General features: G+C 46.6%; 1 protein-coding gene across 3 annotated transcripts in view; it reads right to left on the bottom strand.

Annotated features, from left to right (window-relative positions):
• Positions 1-23,889, bottom strand: part of SSH2 (slingshot protein phosphatase 2) — an 87,628-nt gene that overhangs the window by 14,559 nt on the left and 49,180 nt on the right. For all 3 annotated transcript variants that reach the window (XM_033078152.2, XM_033078153.1, XM_033078154.1), the window contains 6 exons: positions 15,046-15,149; positions 10,400-10,464; positions 5,662-5,783; positions 3,220-3,288; positions 2,393-2,458; positions 1,187-1,381 (listed from right to left, as the gene is read on the bottom strand). In XM_033078152.2, coding sequence (XP_032934043.1) covers positions 1,187-1,381; positions 2,393-2,458; positions 3,220-3,288; positions 5,662-5,783; positions 10,400-10,464; positions 15,046-15,149 — 621 coding nt within the window. The remainder of the gene's footprint in view (positions 1-1,186; positions 1,382-2,392; positions 2,459-3,219; positions 3,289-5,661; positions 5,784-10,399; positions 10,465-15,045; positions 15,150-23,889) is intronic.

Below are 23,889 nucleotides of genomic sequence, written 5' to 3'. Positions count from 1 at the left end.
TTGTGGAAGTTCCTTGTTCTTTTAACCTCATGCATTATTTCAGGATTCCATTAAGAGAATGCTGTTTAAGTGTCCCAAGGAAATCATTCAATTTCAAGGTGCCACCAGGGAAAGTGTGGGTTAGATAAAATTTATACACAAAAAGCTACAAGAAAATATTAATCTGTCAGCCTGCCAAGACTTTTCAGCCACCCGCCTTGTACATTAAAAAACAATCAAGTGTGAAGACTTGTTCACAGCTGAACAACTGCTTAGCATCATTATTCACTCACTGGACTCCAGCAACAGGAAATATCTGGGAGCATAAATCAACCAAAGGCACTATTATCCTGGGAAAGCAGCTGGGGCCAGTGAAGTAATTACAAAATGGGCAAGTGCAAACCCTCACACTTGGCACCACATCTGGTCACAGACTACCTTGCAGGTTATATGGTATCAGTACCATCAGCAGTTAATAATGACAGGGGTTGTAAACCTTGAGTATTAATACAGCCTATAAATTTTGCCTTTCTGAACTGTCTGCCCATTTACCTCAGCCACTGTTTTGGACCATCTATCACCTGATACCCAAGCATTTAGCTGGAGGCATCTTGGAACCTACACTGTCCTGTATGAGACACTTGCCAAGTGTCTCAGAATGACAAAAACCTGCATTGCTCTTTGCCTCCACTCCTAGGTGTGTCAGATGGGTGACATGAGGATGTTTCTGAGCTCACAGGCCCAGAAGTCCATACATAAACACTTCACTTTAGAGCAAAATGAACTGAGTAAGAATAAAAAGACCATGTTAGTCTCAACATGTGCAAAGACACGTGCCAGTGTAAGAGCAAAGTCCAGAGAAACCTGTTCCTTCCAGGCCTGGAACCAGAGGACAAAACCAGCAGAGAGACAAGGCCGAGGTACACCACACCTCTCTCCCCAGTAACATGGGACTTACCTTGCAGAAGCAAAGGTCTGCAAAGCCCAAGGTAAACAACTAATCTAAAAACAGAGGAGGAGGAGATGCAAAGGAGCCCCAGAAGGGCTAAACTTCCAGTACAGGTGTTTACCTAACCACGAGTCCACTTATTACATGGAACAGGAAGCCTCTCATAATTAATCCCTAATTAAGAGCAATCTTTTGTGGAAGCTTTCTCCTCATTTGGGGACAATCTAACACTGGCTCAGCACAGGCAGCAGAACTTACACATCTGTGAAGAGGGCGGGCGAGTCGGGCCGGTGGGACTGGACATCTTGCATGGCATTCCACTCGTTGACTGATGACTGATCAGAGTTGATGTGGCTCTCATAGTAACTGACCCATGTGAGGAAGAGGCTCCCTGGATAGTAATTATTGCTCCGTGCCACTTCACAAGCCTTATGCAAACTCTGCAGAGCAGACCTAGCAAGGGAACAACACTTGTAGGTTTATAATTTCTTCCTCAGGCTGGTATCAAGCACTAAGCAGCAGCCAAATCCTGGAGGCTGCTCATGTCCCACCAGTTGGTACAAACCCCTGGCACTGTGCACGAGGCTGTCCTGCAAGGCTGTGGATTCCCACAGGCTGCCAGAGCTTGCATGTCTTAATTGGAGCATGCCAAAACAAGCTTGGATAGCAGTGAAGGTGCCCACAATTCAGAGGGCAGAGGACCCGTGTCTCTGGTTCCAAAATCTGCTACAAGCCCTAAATAAGATGCACAGTTTGTGTCCAAGACAGGGTGCTGACAGCTCCTACTGTGCCATCAGCTGTCCTGTGTGCAGGGCAGGGACACCCATGATTCAGACATGCACATCCAAGGGCTCAGGATTGCACAGAGATGTTTACGTGTCTGCCCTCTCTCACTGCACGAGGGATGTCAGAAGTTTCTTCAGCTGCTGCTGGGAAACAAATCCCCCTGTCCTATTTTTAGCTTATTTTAAATCTTTGACTGGGATCAGAAGGATCCAGGTCAAAATCACTGGGGTGACAGCAGCATCGCTGACAGGCAATGTATTTTTGCAATGCAAAGAAGCTCGAGCCAGAAATACTTTCATGATCACTACATGAACCACCCTAAAAGGAAAGAAAAATGCAAGCAGTTTCTCTTTCCTCTATCACAATGAACACATCTCAAAATATTTTAAACATATATTCAAAGCAATGTGACTTTGGGTTCAAAGCAGCAGCTCTTTGCAAGGAAAATTACCCTATTCCTTCCTGCCCTCAGCTGAGACAAAGCTGCTGTTCATCAGCACTTACACGGCTTTCTTCCTCTGGTACCAAACTTCCTTCCCTGTCTCTGAAGGAAACTTCTGGCTGCTCAAGTAGGTCTCAAGATAACAGTAATGTAAAGCAGCACCTGATTTTTAAGAGCTTAAGCAGCCAAAACACCTGGAAAAAGGATCAGTGGGACAGCTTGCAGTAAGTACTTACCACATTGCCTGTACAGACACGGGCTTGAATATGTGCACCCTGTTATCTGTTGATACGCTGAACCCTCTGGTGAGAAGAAAAAAGGCACAGTAAAAATGTGTCCCAAAAGCCACTTTTCAGTTAATAACTGATAGTCTGTAGCACATTAGAACAGCAAAGGTCTAGCCCTATGCATACACTGCTGAGTTCAGCTAGCAAACAGATCAAAATAGCAAACTAAAAGCTCTAAGATAACTTCTTTAAGCAGCTGCTGTTTGGGAACGAAACTAAGACAGTGGGACAGTGCTGGGCTGTGCTGTTTACCTTGGCAACACAAATTCAGTGCCACAGCTGGGAGCAACAGAGTCCAGCTAAAGAGATCCTGGGGCAGCTACCAAGGAAAGAAAAGTCATTCCATGCACTGCACTGGACAGCCTGAGTAACTGGCACAAACAGGAGTCTGCAAGTCAGGTGTCTATTTGGCAGGGAAACATCATTCTTGATTTATACTGGGCTGAGTGCTGCCTGCTGCAAGCGTGATGGAGGAACACATAATAGGATCCCTTTAAGGAGCTTTCACTACACACCCACTCGCCAGTAAAAGCTCCTTTACTCCAGCTTAAACACACACATAAGCCACTGTCTCAGCGCGTGTTTATTCACAGATAAGTCAATTACTGCTGTTCCCTGCCACAACCACTGTGATTGAGGGCCTCTGAGCCTCCTAACCCGATACAGGGCAACAGAGAAGGGCTGCTGCATCTGTGAGCACTCTGCAAGCACTGGAATCCTTCCCCATACACCTTGTTTTAAGTTGTATTAACACAGAACACACAAAAGGCACTCACCCATCCCCATCCAGGTGGATCAAGGTGTCACTCCAGAGTGGCAGCACCAAGCCCATTGTACAAGTGCTACTGCAGTGAGAAAGAGAAAGTCAGTCTACTACAGCACTGTTATTATTCTAATTTCATGGCAATGGTTGCATATTTTTGTATTCATTAGGAAAAAGAAAAATCCCACTGTTGCTCCAGTGACAAACAGTGCCAGTGCTGTTCTACAGGGACCTGCCAAGGATCACTAACCAGATTCAGAGTACAGCACTATCCTTTCAAGCAAGCTTAAAGGGTTAACACACCCAGGAGAAGAGCAAACAGGATCCAAAAACCACTGAACTTTGTGCAGGTCAGAGGGGGCTCACAGTCTTCGGTCAGCTCAAGGCTTTCTTTACAGATTAATCCCTCTCAGGCTCAAGAGGTTTGGTTCTAGCTCTGATTTTGCAATCCACAGCTTTATTTTCTTGTTTGTCCCTCAGCCACAGCTGCTGGGGACTGGGAGCAGAGCAGTGCAATAGCAGGGTGACTGGCAGCACGGCAGGCTGGCAGTCACACCCTATCACCTGTGGCTGACTCCTGACCTTTCTCTGCCCTCCCACACCTCAAGAATGAGCACAACAGCCATCCCATACAGACACCTCCTGTATGGAGGAATTCCACTCCTCTCTCAGCTGGTTTGCTTTCTTTGCTCTCACAGTCCCCTCAGTTTTCTGTAAGACTGAGCAAAAAGCCAAGTTAAAAGCAGAAATCAAGCAATGGAAAAAAGCAGGGGTGGGGAACCCAACACAACCTGCTCCAGGTTGTTAAATGAAAAGAGCTGAATCTTATAAAGCTGCAGAATAGCTCCATAATCAAAGCAGTATCATGAAGAAATGAATTCAACTGCCTCCTGCTCTTATGCTTTGCACCAGGTACTCCCAGATTTCTACCAGTTTCATCACACCTGCCAGTCTCCAGCTTAAGAGAAGAGTGGGAAGACGGAGAGAAGAGGCTTTGGAGGGTCAGACAGGGAGCCCTGGAAATGCACATGCCTGGTGCCCAGCACCAGGAGACACTGCGGCATGCAGCTATTTCTGTTGACAACATGAGATGAGCTCATGGAAAGATGTGTTTTTAAAAGGCTTCCCAAGGTGGCCGGGGTATTTTTAGTGATACTGTTCAGCGAGCGCTTATCAGAGACCATAGCAACAAGTCTACATGGAGTTATAAATACCAAGTGGGCTTGGGGAGGGCAGATCACAGTGACCATCCAGAACCCCAGGAACTCCAGCAGAAAGCTAAAACCCTGCTATGTTATTAGAGACTGAATACCAGTGAGCTCTCAGTTATCAAAGGTGGCTGCGCTGGGACATCACAGCCAACAGCGAGTTCCAAGCTCACAGCAACCTGGGCAAGGACAAGTTATTCTTGCCCCAAGGCAAGAGCATCTCTGAGTCACAGCTGTGCACACATGTGCAGAGAAAGAAGCCAGGGGCACCATCAAGCTGGTCTCCCATTTTAGCAGGCATCACCCAAGCTCAGCACCCAAACCAAGTATGGTGGCTGCTATGACCAGCAGGCAATGTTTGGAAGGCAATTTCTTAGCCAAATAGCTCAAAAATATTTTCTATTGATCCTGCTACCTGGAAGTGATTTATTCCAACTGGTGTCAAAAGCAAGAGTCATTCCTGTAGCAGCTGTTGGAAGTAAGCATGAGTATGATACCTTCCAAAATTGAATATACAGATGATTGTCTTCCAAAAGAGACCAAGATTTACTTAAAACTCTTTTTAAGAGAGTCATGTGCCTCCATGCCCTCTACCAAGTGCCCACTGTCCCCTTCTAAATGTGAAAGTTCTGCCCCTGAAGCTGCTGGGTTGCTGTCACCTGGCTTACAGCCCCTCCAGCACCAAGAGCTGCTTCCCAGCCACATTCTGCAGCCTTGTGGAAAGGTCAGCAGGAATTTAAATGAATGAAGTAGAAGCCCTAAACCCTGATGACACACTGCTGCCTGGGGACAGCACATGGTGTGCAAGATCTGCCATCACCAACCCCAACACTGCCATCGGGCCTTTGTGCCATGACCTTGGCAAGGGAATGAATGCCTGGCAGTCCCTTACCTGCTCTCCTGAACCCCGTTTCTCTAATTGCAGCTTTTCATTTCTTTGCATGAAGATTGTCCCTGTCTCTGGTGTGCAGATGCAGGGTTTGGGGACATCACCATTCAGAGGCACTGAACATCCTCACAGAAGCCTGAGGCTTGGAGGAATGAGGGAAATGCTGACCTGTTGCTTTCACATTTACCACCTCCTCTCAAGAAATAAAAAGGCAATTCTGGATCTCAATAAAAATGTTAGGCTAGAAAAGCTGAAGCAGCATATCCTCAGAAAACACAGGACACCAGACAGTGATTTCTCCAGTTAACTTGCTGTGGGGGTGAGCACAAGGCCTTCCCCACGTGGACACTCTGAGTACCTGTCATTGGAAGAGAAATCCATTCCTAGGACGATGCTCTCCTCTGTGTCTTGTCTGCCATTGGTGGACACCACCACCATGTATCTAGTGCGGTTCTGGTAGGTACTTTCCAGTCTTACAGCCTGAAGAAAAGAAGGGGAAGAGATCAGCAGTGCAGTCAGCAAAACACACTTTATTACCTTTACAGGTCACTTTTTCATGCTGAGTGACAGGTGCAGAAGCAGTGATGCAGTCTGGACTGGTATGGATGTCCCACGCTCCTCAGCTGGGTAGAGAGTGCTTTACTCCCACACAGTGCCTTCCTCACCAGCTGGCACATTCCTGGGGCACTCTGCACACCTGGTTGCAGGCCCTGCTCTGTCCCACCAAGGCTGATTTTGAACAATCTACAGCACAGTGAGAGCTTTGAGGGCCATCAGTTAGATGGATGTTGAACCTTCACCTTCAGAGGGCTTTGCCCCAAGAACCAGTGCTTGCCTTTAAACTTGTGTGCTACAACAGCTCCAATGACTCTCTTTCCACCAGCTTCCCAGGCAGCTGGACAGACAGCCAGGATCTAATCCACATGTGGTTTCCTGCTGGCCCTTTGAATTCTTCTGGCAACCTCCCCAGTGCAGAAACAACCATACTGCCTTACACCTGGCAGGAAAAGATATCCCTATGACTAAGCTGTATCCTCCACTGGTTCAGATTGCCCAGGAAAGGTGAAAGTCATCATGCCTCGTTGCTCCTGACACGTTCACTTGTACCCCAGTAACAAAAGAGCTCTTGGAGGACTGGTGTTCAGCCCAAAATCCCCCAAATCAAATACCATTAAAGCATTCAGAGGGCACTTAAAACTGCAAATATCAGACCAAAGCTGAAGCTCCTGGAAGGCTGCACTGAGGTGAGCTGCTCCTCCAGAAGCCACCAGGAAGTGAGAACTGAAGGGACTCCAGGAAGTCTTGCAGACAGACTGCTGGTTAATGAGGAGCCCAGCACTGAAAGTTTTGCTTATCAACACTTGCAGCAGGCAGATTTTACTTGCAACACTTTTTGGACTCTGTTCCAAGCTGTTTGCAGCTATTTTAGTCACAGCATCCCAACCAGAGAAACTAGGACATCCCTAGAAAGGAAGTGTCTTAATTCTGTATACTAAGCCTTAACTTTGGATGGCCCAATCCAACCCCAAGTCTGTCTGGTCTCAGTGTTTACCACACAGTTAAACTGCTGCTTGAACTTTGAGCAGGGCCTGCAGAGAGCAAACACAGGCAAGAAGGAGCTGTCCCAGCCCAGCCTTGCACTGTGCTGTGGACAGATCCCTGCCTGCTGCAACAGGACCCAGCTCCTGAATTCCTTTCAACTCAGTAGTTGAAGTCTAAAGCGGTGTTTGACATCCTTCACAAACTGAACCCAAATTTCTCAAACACCAGCAGCCCTCCCAAGCCACAGCTTGTGTAGATGCCTCTTGGTGGCCCTCACAGGAGGTTGTGGCTCAGAGACCCCAGTTTAAAGTCATCCTTAAAAAAAGCTAAGAAATTAGCTATTGTGTGAGACCTCTCAGGAGCAGGTTGCTTGACCCAATATGCTCCTTTAGTTGTTCACAACTTGATCTTGAGGTCAGAGCAGCACTTCTCAGCTTAGAGGAAGCCCCCTCTGATCTTCTCAGAGCTCTCCTGTCCACCAGCTGGGAAACCTTGACCACAACATGTGGTGCAGTCTGCAACAGAGGTTAAATGAGCACCTGGTAGCTGAACAGAGCTCGCCATCCCAGCAGAGTGCTCGGTGGCAGGGAATGCTGAGTGCAGCAGGGAAAGCTCCCCAGTGGCATTGCAGGGAGCAGCAGCTCTGGTGATGGGGCAGAACAGCAAGTGCAGGCAGGAGACAGTGTTGACAGAGCCTTCCAGACTTGCCCAGTTGGACCAAGGACCAACAGAAACTACCCAAATGCTGATGCCAGCAACAGCTGTGCTCTGTACAGCCAGAGACTGTGCCCCACCCCATCTCCTTAGGATAAGTCATGCTAAAACCAGCCTTATTTTCCTTCTTGCTCCTTGAGTCACTGGGATTCCTTTGGAAACACAGAGGATCAAAGTGGTCAGTCCTTCAGGGTGCAAATTCTCCCCAGGATGGCTGTTTCTAGAACTAACCACTTGTGGGAAAACAGAAAGGTGCTCTTCAACCTAGAAGAGCAAGTAATCACCAAGATCTTGGCGGTTAAAGTCATTATCTACATAGGAACCAAACCTCAACAAGCAGCACAGACTTGCCTAAAAATGGGAGCAGACAGATGCAGCTGCCCCATGTCTGGGGCATCCACACAGGAGTTTCTGTTCTGCTTCTCTTGAGGACAGTCCAGCAGCAAGAGGATTAACAAAATCTAACTTACTTTGCTAAACCAATTTGGCCAGCAGTAATGGGAAGTCTTGATGCAAGATCCTTTAGAACAGGGCAAGACAAACAGTGAGCAAAGGTCACGTAGCTACACATTGGTAGGGTGGGATTTTCAGAGGCCAGTTAAGAGAAATAGGGCATGGCTTAGTGTGGGTCTCTGGATTCAACATTTACATCCTTAGCACAAAGTGGAGAATCATGACTGGGCAGATAATGTGTTTTGCTAAATTTTACTGGGAATTAAACCAGTAGAATTGATACTGTAAACCAGTCAACTCCACAAGTTACTATTAGAGCCCCAGTGTGCCTATCAAAACACAAATGAATCTCTAACCTTTCCATGAAGTGCTAGTTCACAAGCTCACCTGCCAGCAGGAGCACACCAAATGCTCTGATGTCTTTTACATGAAGATATTTGAAATCCCAGTCACTCTAGGGAGGATGGCCTGGCTTCAGGGACTGTGATGAGATGGAAAGTTATTTCTCAACCAGCTCATCTACACAGAGCTGGCTTTCTCCTCAAATTGGGAAGGTTATTTGTAGTCTGGTCAAAACAAGTCATCCCCTGCAGTCCTTTCAGGGCCAGCCACATTCTCCTTAAGTTTTAGGCTCACCTGAACAAAAGCCAACTTTATCTTCTGCTGCATTCTTGTATCATCAGAAGTATGATGTGATATTTCACCAGCCCTTATGAACAGCACATTCCGAGAAGTTCATACTGACCTTTCATGATAGTAGGTGTTTCATACAGTAACACATTTCTCATGGAGATAAATGATTTGAAGACAAAAAAGCATGTCCAACTTTGAAGTTGCCAGCTCTGCCAAGCTACAGGAACACGTTCAATCACTTTGCATTCTTAACTCCTTTTCCTCCTTCCTACTGATCTTACACTGGTACCCATGGCTCTAATCCTGCTCTCATAGAAGGCTAAAAACCTCTGCCAACAGCTCCAAGAGAAACAAGAGTTGTTCCAAATTTTAAGTGTAGGTTTTTAGAGGATTAGATTCCTCTGCTGCCCCCTGAGTTGTGAAGCTGGCCCTCCGAATGACAGCAGCCAACAAAATGAAGAGAATGCATTTCTCTCAGTACTGTTTATATTTCAAATCTCATTTGTATCTGCTGTTTTATGAGAGAGTCCATTGCAGCCCTGCACACCCTTCGTTCGTCAAGAATCAATTAAATTCAAGTAGACTATCGAACTTAACCTCATGCAAGATTTCAGCATTCCAAATGTAGCTCTGGACAAAAGGGTTTATGTCTCAGCCCACAAAGTCCTTATTCAGCTGTTAAGGCTAATTTGTCCCAAATCACACAATGTAGCCAGTGATACTGCTGAACAATGCCTTGTTCAATAGCTTCCAATGTTCTAACCCTGGCTCAAATTCTGAAAAGCATTGAGAACCCCCATTCCCATCACTTTCACTGAAATTTTAATGACAGTAAGGTGTGCCTGGTAAACTTTAGGGGAGTAGGTCCTTTGGCTTTGTTATGACAAATTATTTTTGGTGGTCATTCGGGAAGATAAAGCATTCCATAGCAACCATGGCTGTTTCTTAGCTATACTCATCCAATCAGCCCATCTCCAGCACAGCTCAGGAGGATTCAGCAAACCAGAGGTGCTGGAATAACACTTGTGATGCTGGCAGTCCTTCTTTGGGCAGACGTTGCTAAGACGCACCAAGAAAACACAGGAAACAAACTTCAGTCTACTGAGCGATGAAAGGTGCAGACACACTGCAGTCATGCCTGGCCTTGTAGAGCACTTCAACGTGTCCCAGGCAAATTCCTCACTGCTCACATGTGGTTTCTGGAGCTCTTCAGGACTGTGCATCAATGTTAAGAACAGAATGCCTCATTTTCATTATATCATTATAGGAGGCAACAGCCCAGGAAAGCAGAAGGCCAAGGCTCAGTGCAGGTATGTGGCCACATGGGGGTCCTACACGCTCCCACCTGTTTAGCCGTGGCCTTTTGGGATGCCACAAGGCAGGAGAGCAGACTGAGGAACACAACTGAACTCTCACTCACGCTGGTCAGACATAAGTCACCTGCTCTTGATTTAACCAGGACACCAAGATAGTTTACCCATCCTCTCTGGCAATTGTTACACTATTTTTTGAGAGCGCAGATACTCAGTACTTGCTTCAAAGACAACCTTCCAGCCATACAATTTGTCTCACTGAGCAACCAAGGCAGGCCTTCCACAACTTCCTACCTTTGTGGCTGCAAAGACTCCCCAAAGCTGCTGACGAAACCACGTCAGCACACAGAGCAGCGCTTCCCTGAGTTACACAGGTGTATTTGTCAAGTGGCGCTTAACCTTTGCATTGGCTCACAGGAGATAAGCACAAAGCCAACCTACCAGTCTGATGTTGTCTTCTGGGCGGAGCAGGATGAACATGGCCTGCAGGTGCTGCTGGAGATCCCCTGCGGGCAAGAGGGTAAGGTGAATGCACAAAAATAGTTTTAATCACATGTGAGGCCCTGGCTGTACAGCCAGAGCAAATGTCCACTGAGAAACCTGACACGTCACCAGCAGTGTCGTCACTGTCACTCCCACCTCCTCAAAGATGGGGGATTTGTCATCTCTTAGTCAGCTGCTCTTTGCTCCCAGTGCTCACCTGTTCCGGTGTTAACTGTGTTACTCTGCTAAATCCTGTTATCTTTTTTAACAGAAATAAGCAGTGTTTCGGTATTCTTTGTTCCTCTGACAACCTAGGTAGAAAGGGACCCCACCCCATGGCTCAACATCTCATTCTACCACGTGCTCCAAACCAGAAGCTTGCCATTTCTTTTACACCAGCTTATTACTATCCAGGCAAAAGTACACTCTCCTTGGAGTGAGATCTAGTCCTGCTTTAGAGCAGCACATGCCCATCCATGGTTGTGTACCAACCCCACCCAAAAGCAGCTAAGAACTGTCACCTAAAAAATCAAACACCTATATCTTTTTCCTAGAAAACACTTGCAACACCCTTATCTGATGAAGCTGAGGAAAAATAAAGGAAAATTAAATTTAGTTATGACTCTGATTTTAAGTCTTATTAGGAAGAGACAAGTATCCCAGGTTGCTAAAACATCAAGCATTTCAAAGACAAGTGAGATTATTTTCTGTCAGCACTGCTGCACTCATTTCTCAGCACTACTCCTGGCATGTAGAGAGCCAACATCACCCCCTGAGTACCAGCCAGCAGCAACACCTCCTGCAAGGGACTGGTTTTTCAATCATTACATGGAAAATTAATCTGCATTCCCAGAAAGGAGAGTGCAGGGCTGCCAGGTAGGTGGCACAGATCAGCAAGAAGAGGAGCTTTACTCTTCCACCCTCTCCCACTCCCCCACAGCCAGGAAGTTGAGTTTAGGCAACACTGCAAGGAGCAAATATTCAGTAGGATCAGCTACAAGAACCTTTTCTAGGAAGGCTGGTTAATCCTCCTGACCTCCCTTTCTGATTCACCAGCAGTGTTAAAATCCATGTTATTTCACAGACTCTCAGAAATAAGGAAAGCTTGGACACAGAGCAGCATCCAGAAATACCAAAAAAGGGAAGGAGAAGGAAGGAAAGGTTGTCCAGTGAGAGTACCTGGTTTCCAAATGGTTCTTATAGCTGCTTGAAGAGCAAGGCTGAAGGGCTGTGCAGCCCCTCTCTGGATGGGACAGAGACAACCTAGCATGGAGTGCATTACACAGGACACTGCAATCCCTGTTCTCCTCTTCCTTCCTCCTTGAAACACATTTCAGCATATGGAGAATGAGTCAGTCCTCTGGGAATGCATTTATAACTGGGGGATGGGACATTCAGTAGTACCAGGGAAATCACAAAGTATCAGCGGTGACAAGCACCTGAAGCTGCTTCCTGCCCGTGGACATTGTTCCCAGGGCAGAAGTGCCTGGCACGGGCCTCCCTAAATAGAAATTATTTATGGAGATAGGGCTCTCAGGAAGGCCAAGTCATCCATCAGATGCTTGTTCTGCCACAAGTGCCATGACAGGATCTCCCCACATCAACACCAGTGGAAAATCCTGACAGCACTGCTCAGTTCCAGCAAGTTCTAGCTAATAATAGTGGGAATTGCTGAAAACTTTCAGTCAAAATGCAAAGGTCCCCCTGCACCTCCTGCCCACAGCCTGGAAGAGCTCAGCAAGTATTTGACTCATGAAGCATCCACATGGCTTAGTCTGAAATGAAAGACACCTCACCCTCAGCTTTTTCCCTCTCCAAAATGTAGCAGTTCCCACTTATTGCTGCCAGTAATTCACAGACCATCTTAAGAGCCAAAGTTTCTGAGTTTAAAAAAAAAAAATCACCTGGACTACTGGATTATCTCAATAATTAAAGAGAGGAAGTTTCTACAACAACCCTTTCTGCAAGGCTCAGCCAAGGAGCTCCATTATCCTTCATCCTCAGAAAGTTTACCACACTCCTCCCTGTTCCCCTGCCAGCCTTGGGATCTCCAGAGCTGGAAAGTAAAGGATTACTTCCTTGGCCAGCTTTAATCAACTTGCAGGGTTTTCAGCCCCAAACACACAAGGCACTTTGTAAACTTCCTGGATTAAGTAAAACCAAAGGAAAGGCTTTAACATGCCAGAATCAGCACAAAGATATCACATCCTGTCCTGTGAAGAGCCAGCTTTGCTGGCAGTCATGGCAGGGCTGCTGCTTCCTACCACATTGTCCTGTGCTGAGCAGATGCTTTTGTTTCCTCGAGCTGGCAGGCAAGGTGCAAAGCATGGGCAAGGATGGGATCTGAAAAGTGATTCACAGTATTCCAGAGATGGCAAAAGCCCCAAGGAAGTTACATCCCTTTCTGGCCCCCTCCAACGCTGTTTGTTATGGAAAAGCAAGCCCACCATCCCACAGAAGTTTGCCAGGTGGCACAGGACCACCCAGGGAGAGGAATATGGACAGCTGGTGCCATATCTAGTCAATCTGCCAATGATTCCCATTGATGGAGGTGTGATTAGAGAAATGGGTGTGAGCATTAATTATTTCCTGTTACCCACTCACTCTTTACACTGGATTCTAGCACCTCTGATGAATTAAAAAGGCAGGTCAGGAAGGCCAGTCAGCCTTCCTAGAAAATGCTCTTGGAGCCACTTGAAAAACTATGGCATGTATAGGCAGCAATTCCATACTGGAAAGTTATGTCCGCTCTCTAATTTTGTGTGCCAGAGATAAGTCACGACACACACGGGGATGGAGGCTGAGCATGGATTATCAGTGTCCCAGAAAGGAGGCAGCTGCACACACTGCCAGCCACGCTCTCCAATCACTGATTCAATTCTGGTGGCACAGACGTTTTTCTCAGGAAGGTGACACACTGATCCCCTGGTGCCTTGGTCTGCTGATACTAGAAAAATTCTCTGAAGTCTGGTGCACACTCAGACAAGGGACTCTCTTCAGAGCATTCCCATCACTTGACAGGCAGGGAAACTGAGGAAAGCACTGATCCCTCATTAAATCTCACCCTGCAAACTGAAGAGACAGGAATAGAATAAGTCTTCTAAGAACAAAAATCCCACCCCTTAGGCAAGCCAGCCTCGGCAACACCAAACATCTCGCTGTAAGCAATTACAACACACCGGATTTGCTTCCTTGGCAATCTGGCTTCCAAGAACTCTGTGCCGATTAGACAAGCAATTATTTTCCACCAAGGTCTCCAGACCTCATGCAAATCAGCTGGAGCGAGTGGATGAGGCAAGCAGAGAGACTCAACAGTTGTTTGTGCTGCTCTGCAGAGGTTCAGCAGGAAAATCACCCTGTGGGTCTCCTTGGTGAGGCAAAGCCAAGGCAGCAGTGCCAGGGGCACACCTGGGCTTCAGCAATGGACTTTGGAGAGGGAAAAACCAGACAGGCCAAGAGAAACTTTTTAAAGACTGCTGACTCTACTTTCACACTAAAGGACATTTCACTTCATTCTCAACCAGAAAGGTCATCTTTAATTTAAGTTTCAGAACATTTTCTTTTGACAACTGGTAATTAATGCATCTCACCAAAGCAATTTGGGTACTGCTTGTGCTATGTTTGAGTGGAAGTATATAATTAAATGCCTTCTGACTTAAACTTTTTCTATAAATACGTTTGCAAACAGATTTTGAGGTGACCAGTCATCACATATGTAACTCTGACAGATGCAGAGGTGGATGACAGTCTGATGGTGTCAAAGTACAAAGGGATCTACACCTGGAACCAAACCAAATCACGTTTTCCTGGTCACTATTTGGCAAAGCACGTTGACTCCTGTCTCTGTTTCTCTGTCCCATGTGCAAATGTCTGAAGGCCTCAATTTATTTTTGTTTCCTGCCAATTGCTTTATGGAAGGGAAAAATCCCCACGCTATCTGATTCCTGTAAAACACCACCAGTGATTAAGCACCATAGAGCCAATGAAAAATACCCTACCCTGAAATGTTTGAGTTATGATATTCAGAGCAACTTTTCAAAGAGAGTCAAAGCAAAAACAACAAACTTCCAGCAGATAAAGGAGGTGGAATTATAACCTACTCTGTATTACTCACTCTGCTCACACCTCTGAGAAGTCACACTGACTTTGCTCAGAGGTTTCCTCACCCCCATGTGGAGGTAAGTCTGGTAAGCTCCTCCCTTTCCTCCACCATGACCGGTTACTTTCAGATTAGGAAGGACCATTACTCAACCTGTATCACAAACTCAGGTTTGCCAGTGCAATGCATGAAGGTTTTGAAGGCAATCCTCCCCTCCTTCTCTCATACTAAAATCACAGGATGATATTTTGGGGGGGCAAAAACCCTTCTCAAGTCTCCACCATGTCATGACTGCTGCCCTGATGTCACTCATTTGTTTGATGATCCTGTTTGAACAGGAGAGTTTTGAGACTCTTCTTTCCTGTCACCATTGAGACTGGCAGGTCAGGCTTTAATACACACATGGACCAGATAAAGGTGTGTCAAAGGTGAGAATGAGCACAAGAAAGGTGGACTCTGAAATGAGAGGGAGCAGACAAGCCCCAGCCATCGATACCACGCTTACCTGCGTGTTTGTTGCGCCTGTGACTGATCCTGGGAGTGGATGACCCATTTCCTCGTGGCAGGAAGAGAGCTGCACCTTTCACAGTGAGGAAGCTTTCGCTGATGCTGCAAGGGAAAAGACAAAAAGGGAGTGAGGAAAAGGGTCTTGTCTTCAAAAAGGAAAAAAGTAGTGAATGCATGCTCTGTTCTTTTGCAAGGAAGTGATTTAGACCAAATCATTCTGTTGGTAAAGAACTTTCTTCCCCATCTAAGTACTGCAAACATTCAAAGCATAACTGAGAACAACACAAACAGAGAAACACTGAAAAGCAGAACATATGCTGGTGCCACTCTGCCTGCAGAGGTGCAACCTGAGCAGGCAGAGGGGATTAACCTATGGCCACATTTTCGATTTGAAAGTCAAGAGGACAAATCCACATTTCTAAATGGTGATGAATAGAACAAGCCCACGCATCTGGGTAATTATGGACTCTGTTAACCCTGAGCTTTGTGGCTCAGACACAGCTGATGCCCTGCAGAAACAAATGTCTCCCTTCAGCAGTTAGCCAAAAGAAAATTAGTGTACACAACAGATTAAGAAATCATAAAACTACTCTCTGTGAGTTGCATGATGATTAACTCCCAAAGACTTATAAATCACAAAAGCAAGAAACTGTAATGCTGTTGAAAACAGCCATCACTTCATGCCTTGATTTTGCCCTTTCTGAAGTCACATGAGGAGAGAAGTTTGCAAAAAGGGGCAATGAAGAATTCCCAAGTACTGAGGAACAGCTGGTACTTCAAGCACATCTTCCAGCCGTTTTCTTGCAGATGCTGTGGTTCATGGAAAAGGCAAGACAAAGTCCAGATTCTGCAATGCAGCCATCCTGTTGCATACTTGAGGGCTCCTGCTTTTCTCAGAATTGATAAGACAGTCCTAGAGGCTTTGAAGAAAGCCAGAAACAATTCTCTAGTCAACAGGATGGTTGATGAATATGATAAGACAGGATAGGAGAGTCCCTGGCATCGTGCATCCCAACAGCTTTGAAAAAGATGTTGGCTTGTCCTTCCATCAAGCAAGAGCTTTGGAACTTTTTATTCCTCACTCAAATATCAAACCTAGTTAGTTATTCCATTCTTCTATGGGATGAAGACTGAGAAATTAATAGAATAAAAACCCCTGCCATATATTTTTACTATTTGGGGTTGACTGCTTTAGCAAAGGGTTTTCTGACTACATTTTTATAAGTGAAAAAATTAAAAAAGCTTGCATTAAAGCTGGATTCCCCCCTAAGCTCAAGCACATTTCTGGGCACCTCTCCATTTTGCTGCCAGGGATATTAAAAAAAAAAAAAGAGTTTTCCAAGCTCCAGAAAAGCAGATGCTCAGAGTCAGAAAGACTCTTCTCAAGGCTGCAGCACATCCCAATGTTTAGACCGTGCTGTCATACCCTCAGCACTCCTAAGTGATAAAGTCGTTCCCAGAACTTTTTTCCTAAAATTGAACCAGATGTCAAACATGCTCTGGATGCTTCAACAAAAACGGAATTTCAAAAAGGAGAAAATCACTCATCCTAAATTAAAACAGATCAGAGAGTTCCCTACTTATATTAAAATTAAAACCAAAAAATAGTAAGTTCATTTGGCACACTGAACATGTTTCCTTAGACCATTCTCACATTAAAAAATTTGACTGATCCTTTCTAGCTTTTGTTGACAAATAAATCTCTTCAAAGTTCTCAAGCTACAGAGTTTCTTACAGCCTGAATGAGAGAAACACCGAATTATCTTAAGGACACTTAAAAAATAATAATAGCATTATTAATGATAAAAATAATTTCTCCTCCTCCCATTATAATTTCACCACAGAAGAAAACTATTAAAAGATGTTAGGCTGCAGAGGAGGAGAAAGAATTCAGTACTCACAGACAGCTTTCACCCAGTTAATTTTATCAGCAAAGCCAACCACTAATATTAGCAATCCTTTAGCCTGTGCCTGAGGTTCCCCCAGAAGGTGGAATTAGCAACTATTTTTAGTTGATAATGTAGCACGCAGCTAAGAGGGCCAGAAGGTTAAAAATCTCAATTCCATCACTTTCCCTTATCACCAGCTCTCAGCCACCTGCCTGGAAAGGAAAAAGCAGCAGAACTAAAGAGATTCCCCACCAGGTGCATCCTTCCAGGAGGCCACCTTCTCTCCTACGGCCAGGGGAGCTTTGTTTTGGGCCATTAACCGCGGGCTTTAAGTGTAACTTGGTAGGACTAGGGAAAGTAATTTCCCATACAAAGGGCTGGAAGAGCTGAAGAATGTGGCAAAGCAGATCATTCTTGTGGAACAAGGAGGTCAGGCAGGGAGGGCAGCACCTCCCGCAGGGCAGGAGCGAGGGCAGGAGATGGCCATCAGCACTGCTGGGAGAAAGCAGCTCCAGGGACAAGAGCCTTGTGCCAAATCCAGCTGTGGGGCACTCACTCTGCACCCTTGGCATCACCTGCCCCGAATTCTAATCCCTGAATTCTAATGCTTCAGTGTCCAGAAAAGAAACCCATAATACACACACACAAATCAAAGCTCTTGCTCTGAGTTTCCAGCAGTAAAGAAAATATTGGGAGGAAAGGTAACAAATTCATAGGAAAGTCCAAGTAGCTCTAAAACTAAATTCAGCAGATGCTGATATTGGTGCCTGTGATGCACTACATGGACCATAAAAGCAATCACTGGCCTGACATCCTCTGTGCCACACTCAGATGGCTGCTCCATTTGGGTCCATCCTGTTTGGACGGTCCCTGCCATGATCTTCACCTAAAGCATCGTATTTCAGAGCAGGATCACCTTTGGATACTGACCCTGATATACAAAGAAAAAGGATGCCTCAGGTGGGACACTAACACTAGGTCCCAGTCTGAGACACTTCAAAACCACAAAAGGTAGAAAAGACGCCTGTGAAAAGGGCAATTAAGGCTCAAAACAAGCGTTGCCATCCACTACTGATTTCACCCTGCTGGCAGCTCGATGGCTCCCAAGCATAACGTGGGCTTTGAAATACTTTACAAAATCTGGCTTGCCAGAGCCTACAGCAGCATCAGAGCTCTTTGAAACACTCCCCTGGAACAGACTGGTGTTCAAAGACACTCAGCGTGGTTAGGGGAGAAGTTGAGTCCAGGACAGCAGAAGACAAGGAGCCAACTTGGCACAGGTAACAAAGCTGAGCTGTGTTTTATCAGCACCCCAGGCTTGTCATCAGTCCTCTGCTCTGCACAGCAGGTTTTTTCAGGAGAAGACTTACTCAGGACATACCTATGAAAGAGTTCATAATCCTCAGCTGGGGGGAAAACCCCTTCTGTTCCATGTTCACCTCTACAGTGAAGCAGCAGCCCCCAAGGCCACCAGGGATGTGCTATTTGTAATTCCCTGCTCACTGGAAGAGAACCAAGGCAAGCAGAAGACTTAAGCAACTCCTATGGAAATCACTACTCGTACCAATTTTTCTTCCAGGCAGAAAAGATTTTGCAGAAATTGTACAAGTCACATCAGAACTATTTAAAGTCCTTTGCACAAAAGGCACAGACATTGCCCTCAGAAGGCTCTGTTTCTAACCAGTAGTAACTGCAAAATCTTAAAATCTTAGCAGAGAACAGAAGTGATTCCCGTGCTCCCAGGGCTGAGCTCCTCCTGCACAAGGAAATCACTGCACAGTTCAAACTAAATTCTCATAATGAGATCCACACAGAACTTACAGATGGCAAACAAATAATAAATGCCTTCCCAGATGTTACACAGCACAGCTCCATTCATAAACTGCAAGCACAAACACCAAATACACTGGTTTGAGGACACAAAAGAGAAAGTGTTACTGGTTTAGGGGCTGTGCCAAAGAGATGTGGTAACATAAATCACTGGATGCATTGTCAGGACCCCCTGGACAATGCCTTCCAGTTCCCAGCCAGGAGACAGGTGAATCTGCACTGCCCTCCAATTTCAATGAGAAATGCTCAGTCCTCAAGGGTAAAAGACTCCAAAAGGAATCTTGCAGTTTGCTTTTGAAACTGAATGAAAGGAGAGAAAGGAGAGAAAACCTTTTTAGGAATAAGGCAAGGAGGCACCTGAACAGCTACTGGCAATGTTTTATCCTAATAAACACTTAATTAAGTTATTGTGAGCCTGAGGATGACTTTCCAAAAACTGGCTCTCCTTAATTATCAGAGCAGCTCCCTTACAGCAGGCTCTGTCCTGTCCAGCCCAGCCCTTGGTCGGGCACTTGCCAAGTAGCACAACCAGAGCTGGCAGCATTCCCTGACAGCTCGGCAGGAGAAGTCCTCCCATCCACATCCTCCACACAATGCCCAGGACAGGTCAGTGTGGCAAAGGCCAAAACCTCCTTGTGCTGTCACCTCCTCGCAGCCATGCCCAAGGCACATGGGCACCATGTGTGGTCACATCCTCCCACCTTGCTCACCCTCATCCTTAGGTGAAATGGGAAATTGAAAAGTGGTGGTAGGGAAAATGAGGATTTCAAGGTACTTCACATTTGAATGGAAGTCCACTATCTGTACGATTTACAGAAATGCAATTTCTCTTAGTGGGTGTTTGTTAACCAGAGCCCAGCAGAAAAGAGCTCTGGAGCTGCTACAATGGGATTTCAGTGCCAAGTCTGGCTCCAGATGTAGTTCCCCATAACAAGAGAGTTGTGCAGTGCCTCAAGAGCACCCCAGATTTTACTCCAACATGAGCAGCCAATGCTGCCTTGCACACCTCAGCTGCCAGCTCAGCTCTCTCATCCTCCCTTAATCCAGCGGCTGAAAAACTCAAACCAAACAAAAAGCCCAAAATCCCGAGGCTGGCAGGAGTGGCACAGCAGGCGTCAATACTTAGCTCATTCCCGAGGCGTGGAAGGAGGGAGAGAGGGCAGCTGGGGACATGTGAGCCAGCTCTGGAGCAGCCAGGACTGCAAGAGCAGCAATTCCCTCACAGCCTGCTGGGCCTGCATGGGAGAAGTGACAGGAGGGCAGGCACAGCAGCCTGCTGATTTTTTCAGCACCTCCAGCCCCTTCCCCCTCTTCCTGCTCCCCCTCCCAAGCTGGCTGTTCCCTTTCTCTGAAGGCAGCCCCAGGGACAGCTCCCACCCCTTTCACCTGCCCACAAGTCCTGGTTAATAAAGCATCAGTCCCACTGCCAGGGGTGCACCAACAGCTGGGTGCACAGCTGGATTATGTGCAGCCTGGCAGCCCAGGGCACTTCTCCCTCAAACACCAGATAAAAGCACTGCATTCCCCCAGCATCCCTCCCCAGGGAAGTCTCTCTTTCACCTTCACTGTAGTTTGTTTTTCAATACACAACACCCCTACTTCCCTTGTTTACTTTTTAAAGCACCTGGTTTAATAACTGCCTACAGTGTTAATTAATTAAATAGAGGGAAGCAATGTTTGGCTTCCAGTTTAAACCTTTGCTCCCAGGCAAGGGATGAAGGTGCTTGATTCTCTTCACACAAAGGGCAAATCTCAGAACTGTGTAAAGCACAATACCAGGTACTAATAAAGAAAACCCACCAAAACCTTACAGAGAAAATGAAAAGGCAAGGATAACTCAGGATTGCCCTGCACTGACATTTGTATTAACAGGGTCACTGGCAGCAAACACAGACAAGCACAGGCTTCTCTGATACCCAAAACACAAACAAACTCAGTGCCGAGCAAAACAAGGGCCACAACTAACCAAAAAGGGGTCAGTCACACTGTCAGTAGAGGTGACACCACTGAGGGCAGGGAGAGAAAAGGGAAGTGGTTCTCCACCAAAGGCCATCTCTCACCACTCAGCACTTTTGCAACTTAAGAAACAGCCCAAGGAGAAAAACAAACTGAGCGTGGGAACCCACTGGGGCTCAGAGGTTTGACGCAAACTGCATTTTTAGCAACATCTGCATTTGTGCCTTTTTGTTTTTTTTTAAAAAAAGGAACTGTCTGCAGGCACTTCCTCTGCTCCAAGGTGGGGCTCCCTAGAGAGAGAAGTCAGCTTCCATGACACAGACAGGCATCATCACAGAAAATCTGCAATGCCAACTGTTACTCATCCACATGAACTCACCTACTGATCCCTTCTCACCAGCACTAGGTCACCTTTTCCCTTGCTTTGGGCTCCAATATGGACAACTTCTGAAACCAAACTAAGACAACAGGAAAAATTCACAGTTTGCCAGAATAGAGTCAAAGGTGAGGATGGATGGGTGTAAATCTGAATTCCAAAGGACTAATTCCTTTTACTTGCTCCAAGCAAGGAAAGAACTTCTGTTGAATTCAGAAAAGGTACAACTTTCCAAAGGGAACCCTGATGACCATGGCTGTGTGCAAGTGAAGAACAATCACTTCAGGTGCACGAAACAACCACACTCAGACACAATTTCAGAGACAAGATCAAATCAGCCTCAGGTCATCCCACCAGGCTGTGGGGAGCTTTGATACCCACTCAACACCTCAGTGACCTACCAGTCTGCAACTCTCACCCACTGCTGGAACCAACCATGGCATGCCATTAGAGCTCCTCTGCCACCAGATCATTTGAATTGAGCTCCAGAAATAACTTTGCAAACTTCAGTCAGAGCTTGGACAGTCTGGGTATACTGGAGAGAGCAGTGGCATTCTTTGGAGACTGCATGGAAGACAACAGCTCTGGGCTGACAAACTTACCCCTGCCAGAAACTCATCCCTGCCTCGCTGCCGGCGAAGGGAGCAACAACAGCTGCTGTTTGCAGCCCAAGTTTTCAGCCCACGCAGCTGTGACAGGGCTGCACTGTGCCGAGACAACCCCAACCACCTGCAGCATTCCTCTGCCTCCCAATGCCCCGAGCCTTGCTCTGCAGGGCTGAGTTTCACACTCCCATCCCATGCATTCCCTCACAGGCAGGGCTGGGATTTATTCCTTACAGGAGAAGGAAAGCAGACCGGGTTTTATTTTAAGCTGGACAACATTTTATGGTGTCTGATGGAAGTCAAAGTCCACGTGGGTTTGCTGTTCCCCTCACATACTCCTGGCCTATGGATGAACCAGCTCAACAAACTCCTAAAGCCCAGGCAATGCAGGCAGAGCCCCAGCACGGACATCAGCTGCCTCCTCCTCACCAGCCGTGAGCCCAGCCTGCTGCTGGCAGCTCCAGATTGGGTTTCACTGGGCTGCTGCTGAGCGCGTGCTCCTGCAGTAACCCTGACAGCCCTGCCTGTGGCACCTCGCTGCCCAGCCTGTCCCCACTGCTTCTGCCAGCCTCACAAGGGAAGCAATGTCCTGGGGCTGGGGAGATGTGCCCAGCTGAGCTGTGCTGTTGTCACCGCAGAGAAGCAGCGCGGGCTGCGGGGACACACTGACAGATCATCAGGGAATGATTTATTTCAAGGAGTAGGAACCTGGGCACAGGTTGTAGGATCACCATGGCAATGAAGAAGAGAATTAAGCAAGGACAATTTAAGTTATCACAGAGTGAAAAGGACCCATTTTCCATGCAGCACAGATAGCCAAAATCTTTAGTGCCTGCCTCCCTGGCTATGCAACACGGAGGGAGTCCCAGCAAGGCACATGTTGGTGGCCCATGTTCAGCCTCCAAGGTGGTTTCAGAGAATCCATCCATCCAGAAAGAAAAAGATTCCAAAAAGCAACAGCAAAACAAGTTGTGCAAACAAAGCCCTGATGTCTCGGGAATTTGAGACTGAAGATATGCACAAAATCGTTCTCCCTGCAGTCCGAGCACGCAGTTCACGCACTGGGAAGGGGGTGCCTAACACAATTAGGATGCTGATTAAGAAATCTGGGCACTTGGTGTTTACAGAAGAAATTTGATTCTCTGCACTTTCAAAAGCAAGAGACCCAGACCGGAAGCGAGACCATGAAAGGAATTTGTTTTACATGATAGTCCCCAAAGGCTTCCAGGTCTCCAAGTCAAGACATTCCCAGATGAAAGCTCTACATCACATTCTTCTTGTGCCATATACTGTTTAAACATCCTTGGGCATTTTTAATGCATACCACTGGGTTCACAGAGCAGGACAGCAATACCCAGGAGAACACTCCACTGTGTTTTACCACCACGTGCTGTGCTCCTAGCAGCTCAGCCTGCCCAAAGTGAGCCAGCTGCTGTGGTACCAACAAAATATTTTCACCAATATGTTCTTAGAAACACTTTAATCAGCATGAGAAAACTTCCTAAGGAGAATTTATCGCATCAAAGAACAGAGAAAAATAACCACCAGCTTTTTGATTAGTTAATCCTCAGAGAGAACACCCCTCTGATTGACACATACTTATCTTTTTTCTCTCCTAATTAACACAGTCCACGTTGATTATCTTTAAACCACACAGTAATCTCTTCTGCCACCAGAGTTTTAAAGCATTGCACGTTTCTTTTTAAACCTCAAATGACAGCTGACAGACCCTCCAGCAGTTTATTAACAACCTGGTCTTTCCCCACCACGATTAAACACGTTTAAGTTGGGATATTTTATAACAATTTTTTATGCCAATCTCCCTGCATGTCACTGTCACAGACCTGACCATGTTTGGCCTGACTGGCAGCGTCCTGCAAGAAGGACCCATCTGCTTTAAATACAACTGTAACACAAGTCACAGGAGACACACTGAGGTCAACATACTGTCCCTCCCTGCCACAGCCAAGTCCAGGGTCCCCTATATTTAGACAAAGTATGTCCAGCACTTTACAGATGGAAGGAGATCACTGGTTTGCCTGAAGCAGGGCCAGCACTGGCTGTCTCTCTGAGATGGGTGTGACAGGAGCTGACAAGTCCCCGGCACCTGCTCAAGGCAGGGTCCCCTGTGTCCCCCACTCCCACTCCAGCAGCCACAGCTCCCCCAGGCACAGACCCAGCATGTG

This window comes from Catharus ustulatus, chromosome 22 (genome assembly GCF_009819885.2).
Source record: "Catharus ustulatus isolate bCatUst1 chromosome 22, bCatUst1.pri.v2, whole genome shotgun sequence".
NCBI classification, from domain to species: Eukaryota; Metazoa; Chordata; class Aves; order Passeriformes; family Turdidae; genus Catharus; species Catharus ustulatus.
This window is presented reverse-complemented; position numbering and strand designations above follow the sequence as displayed.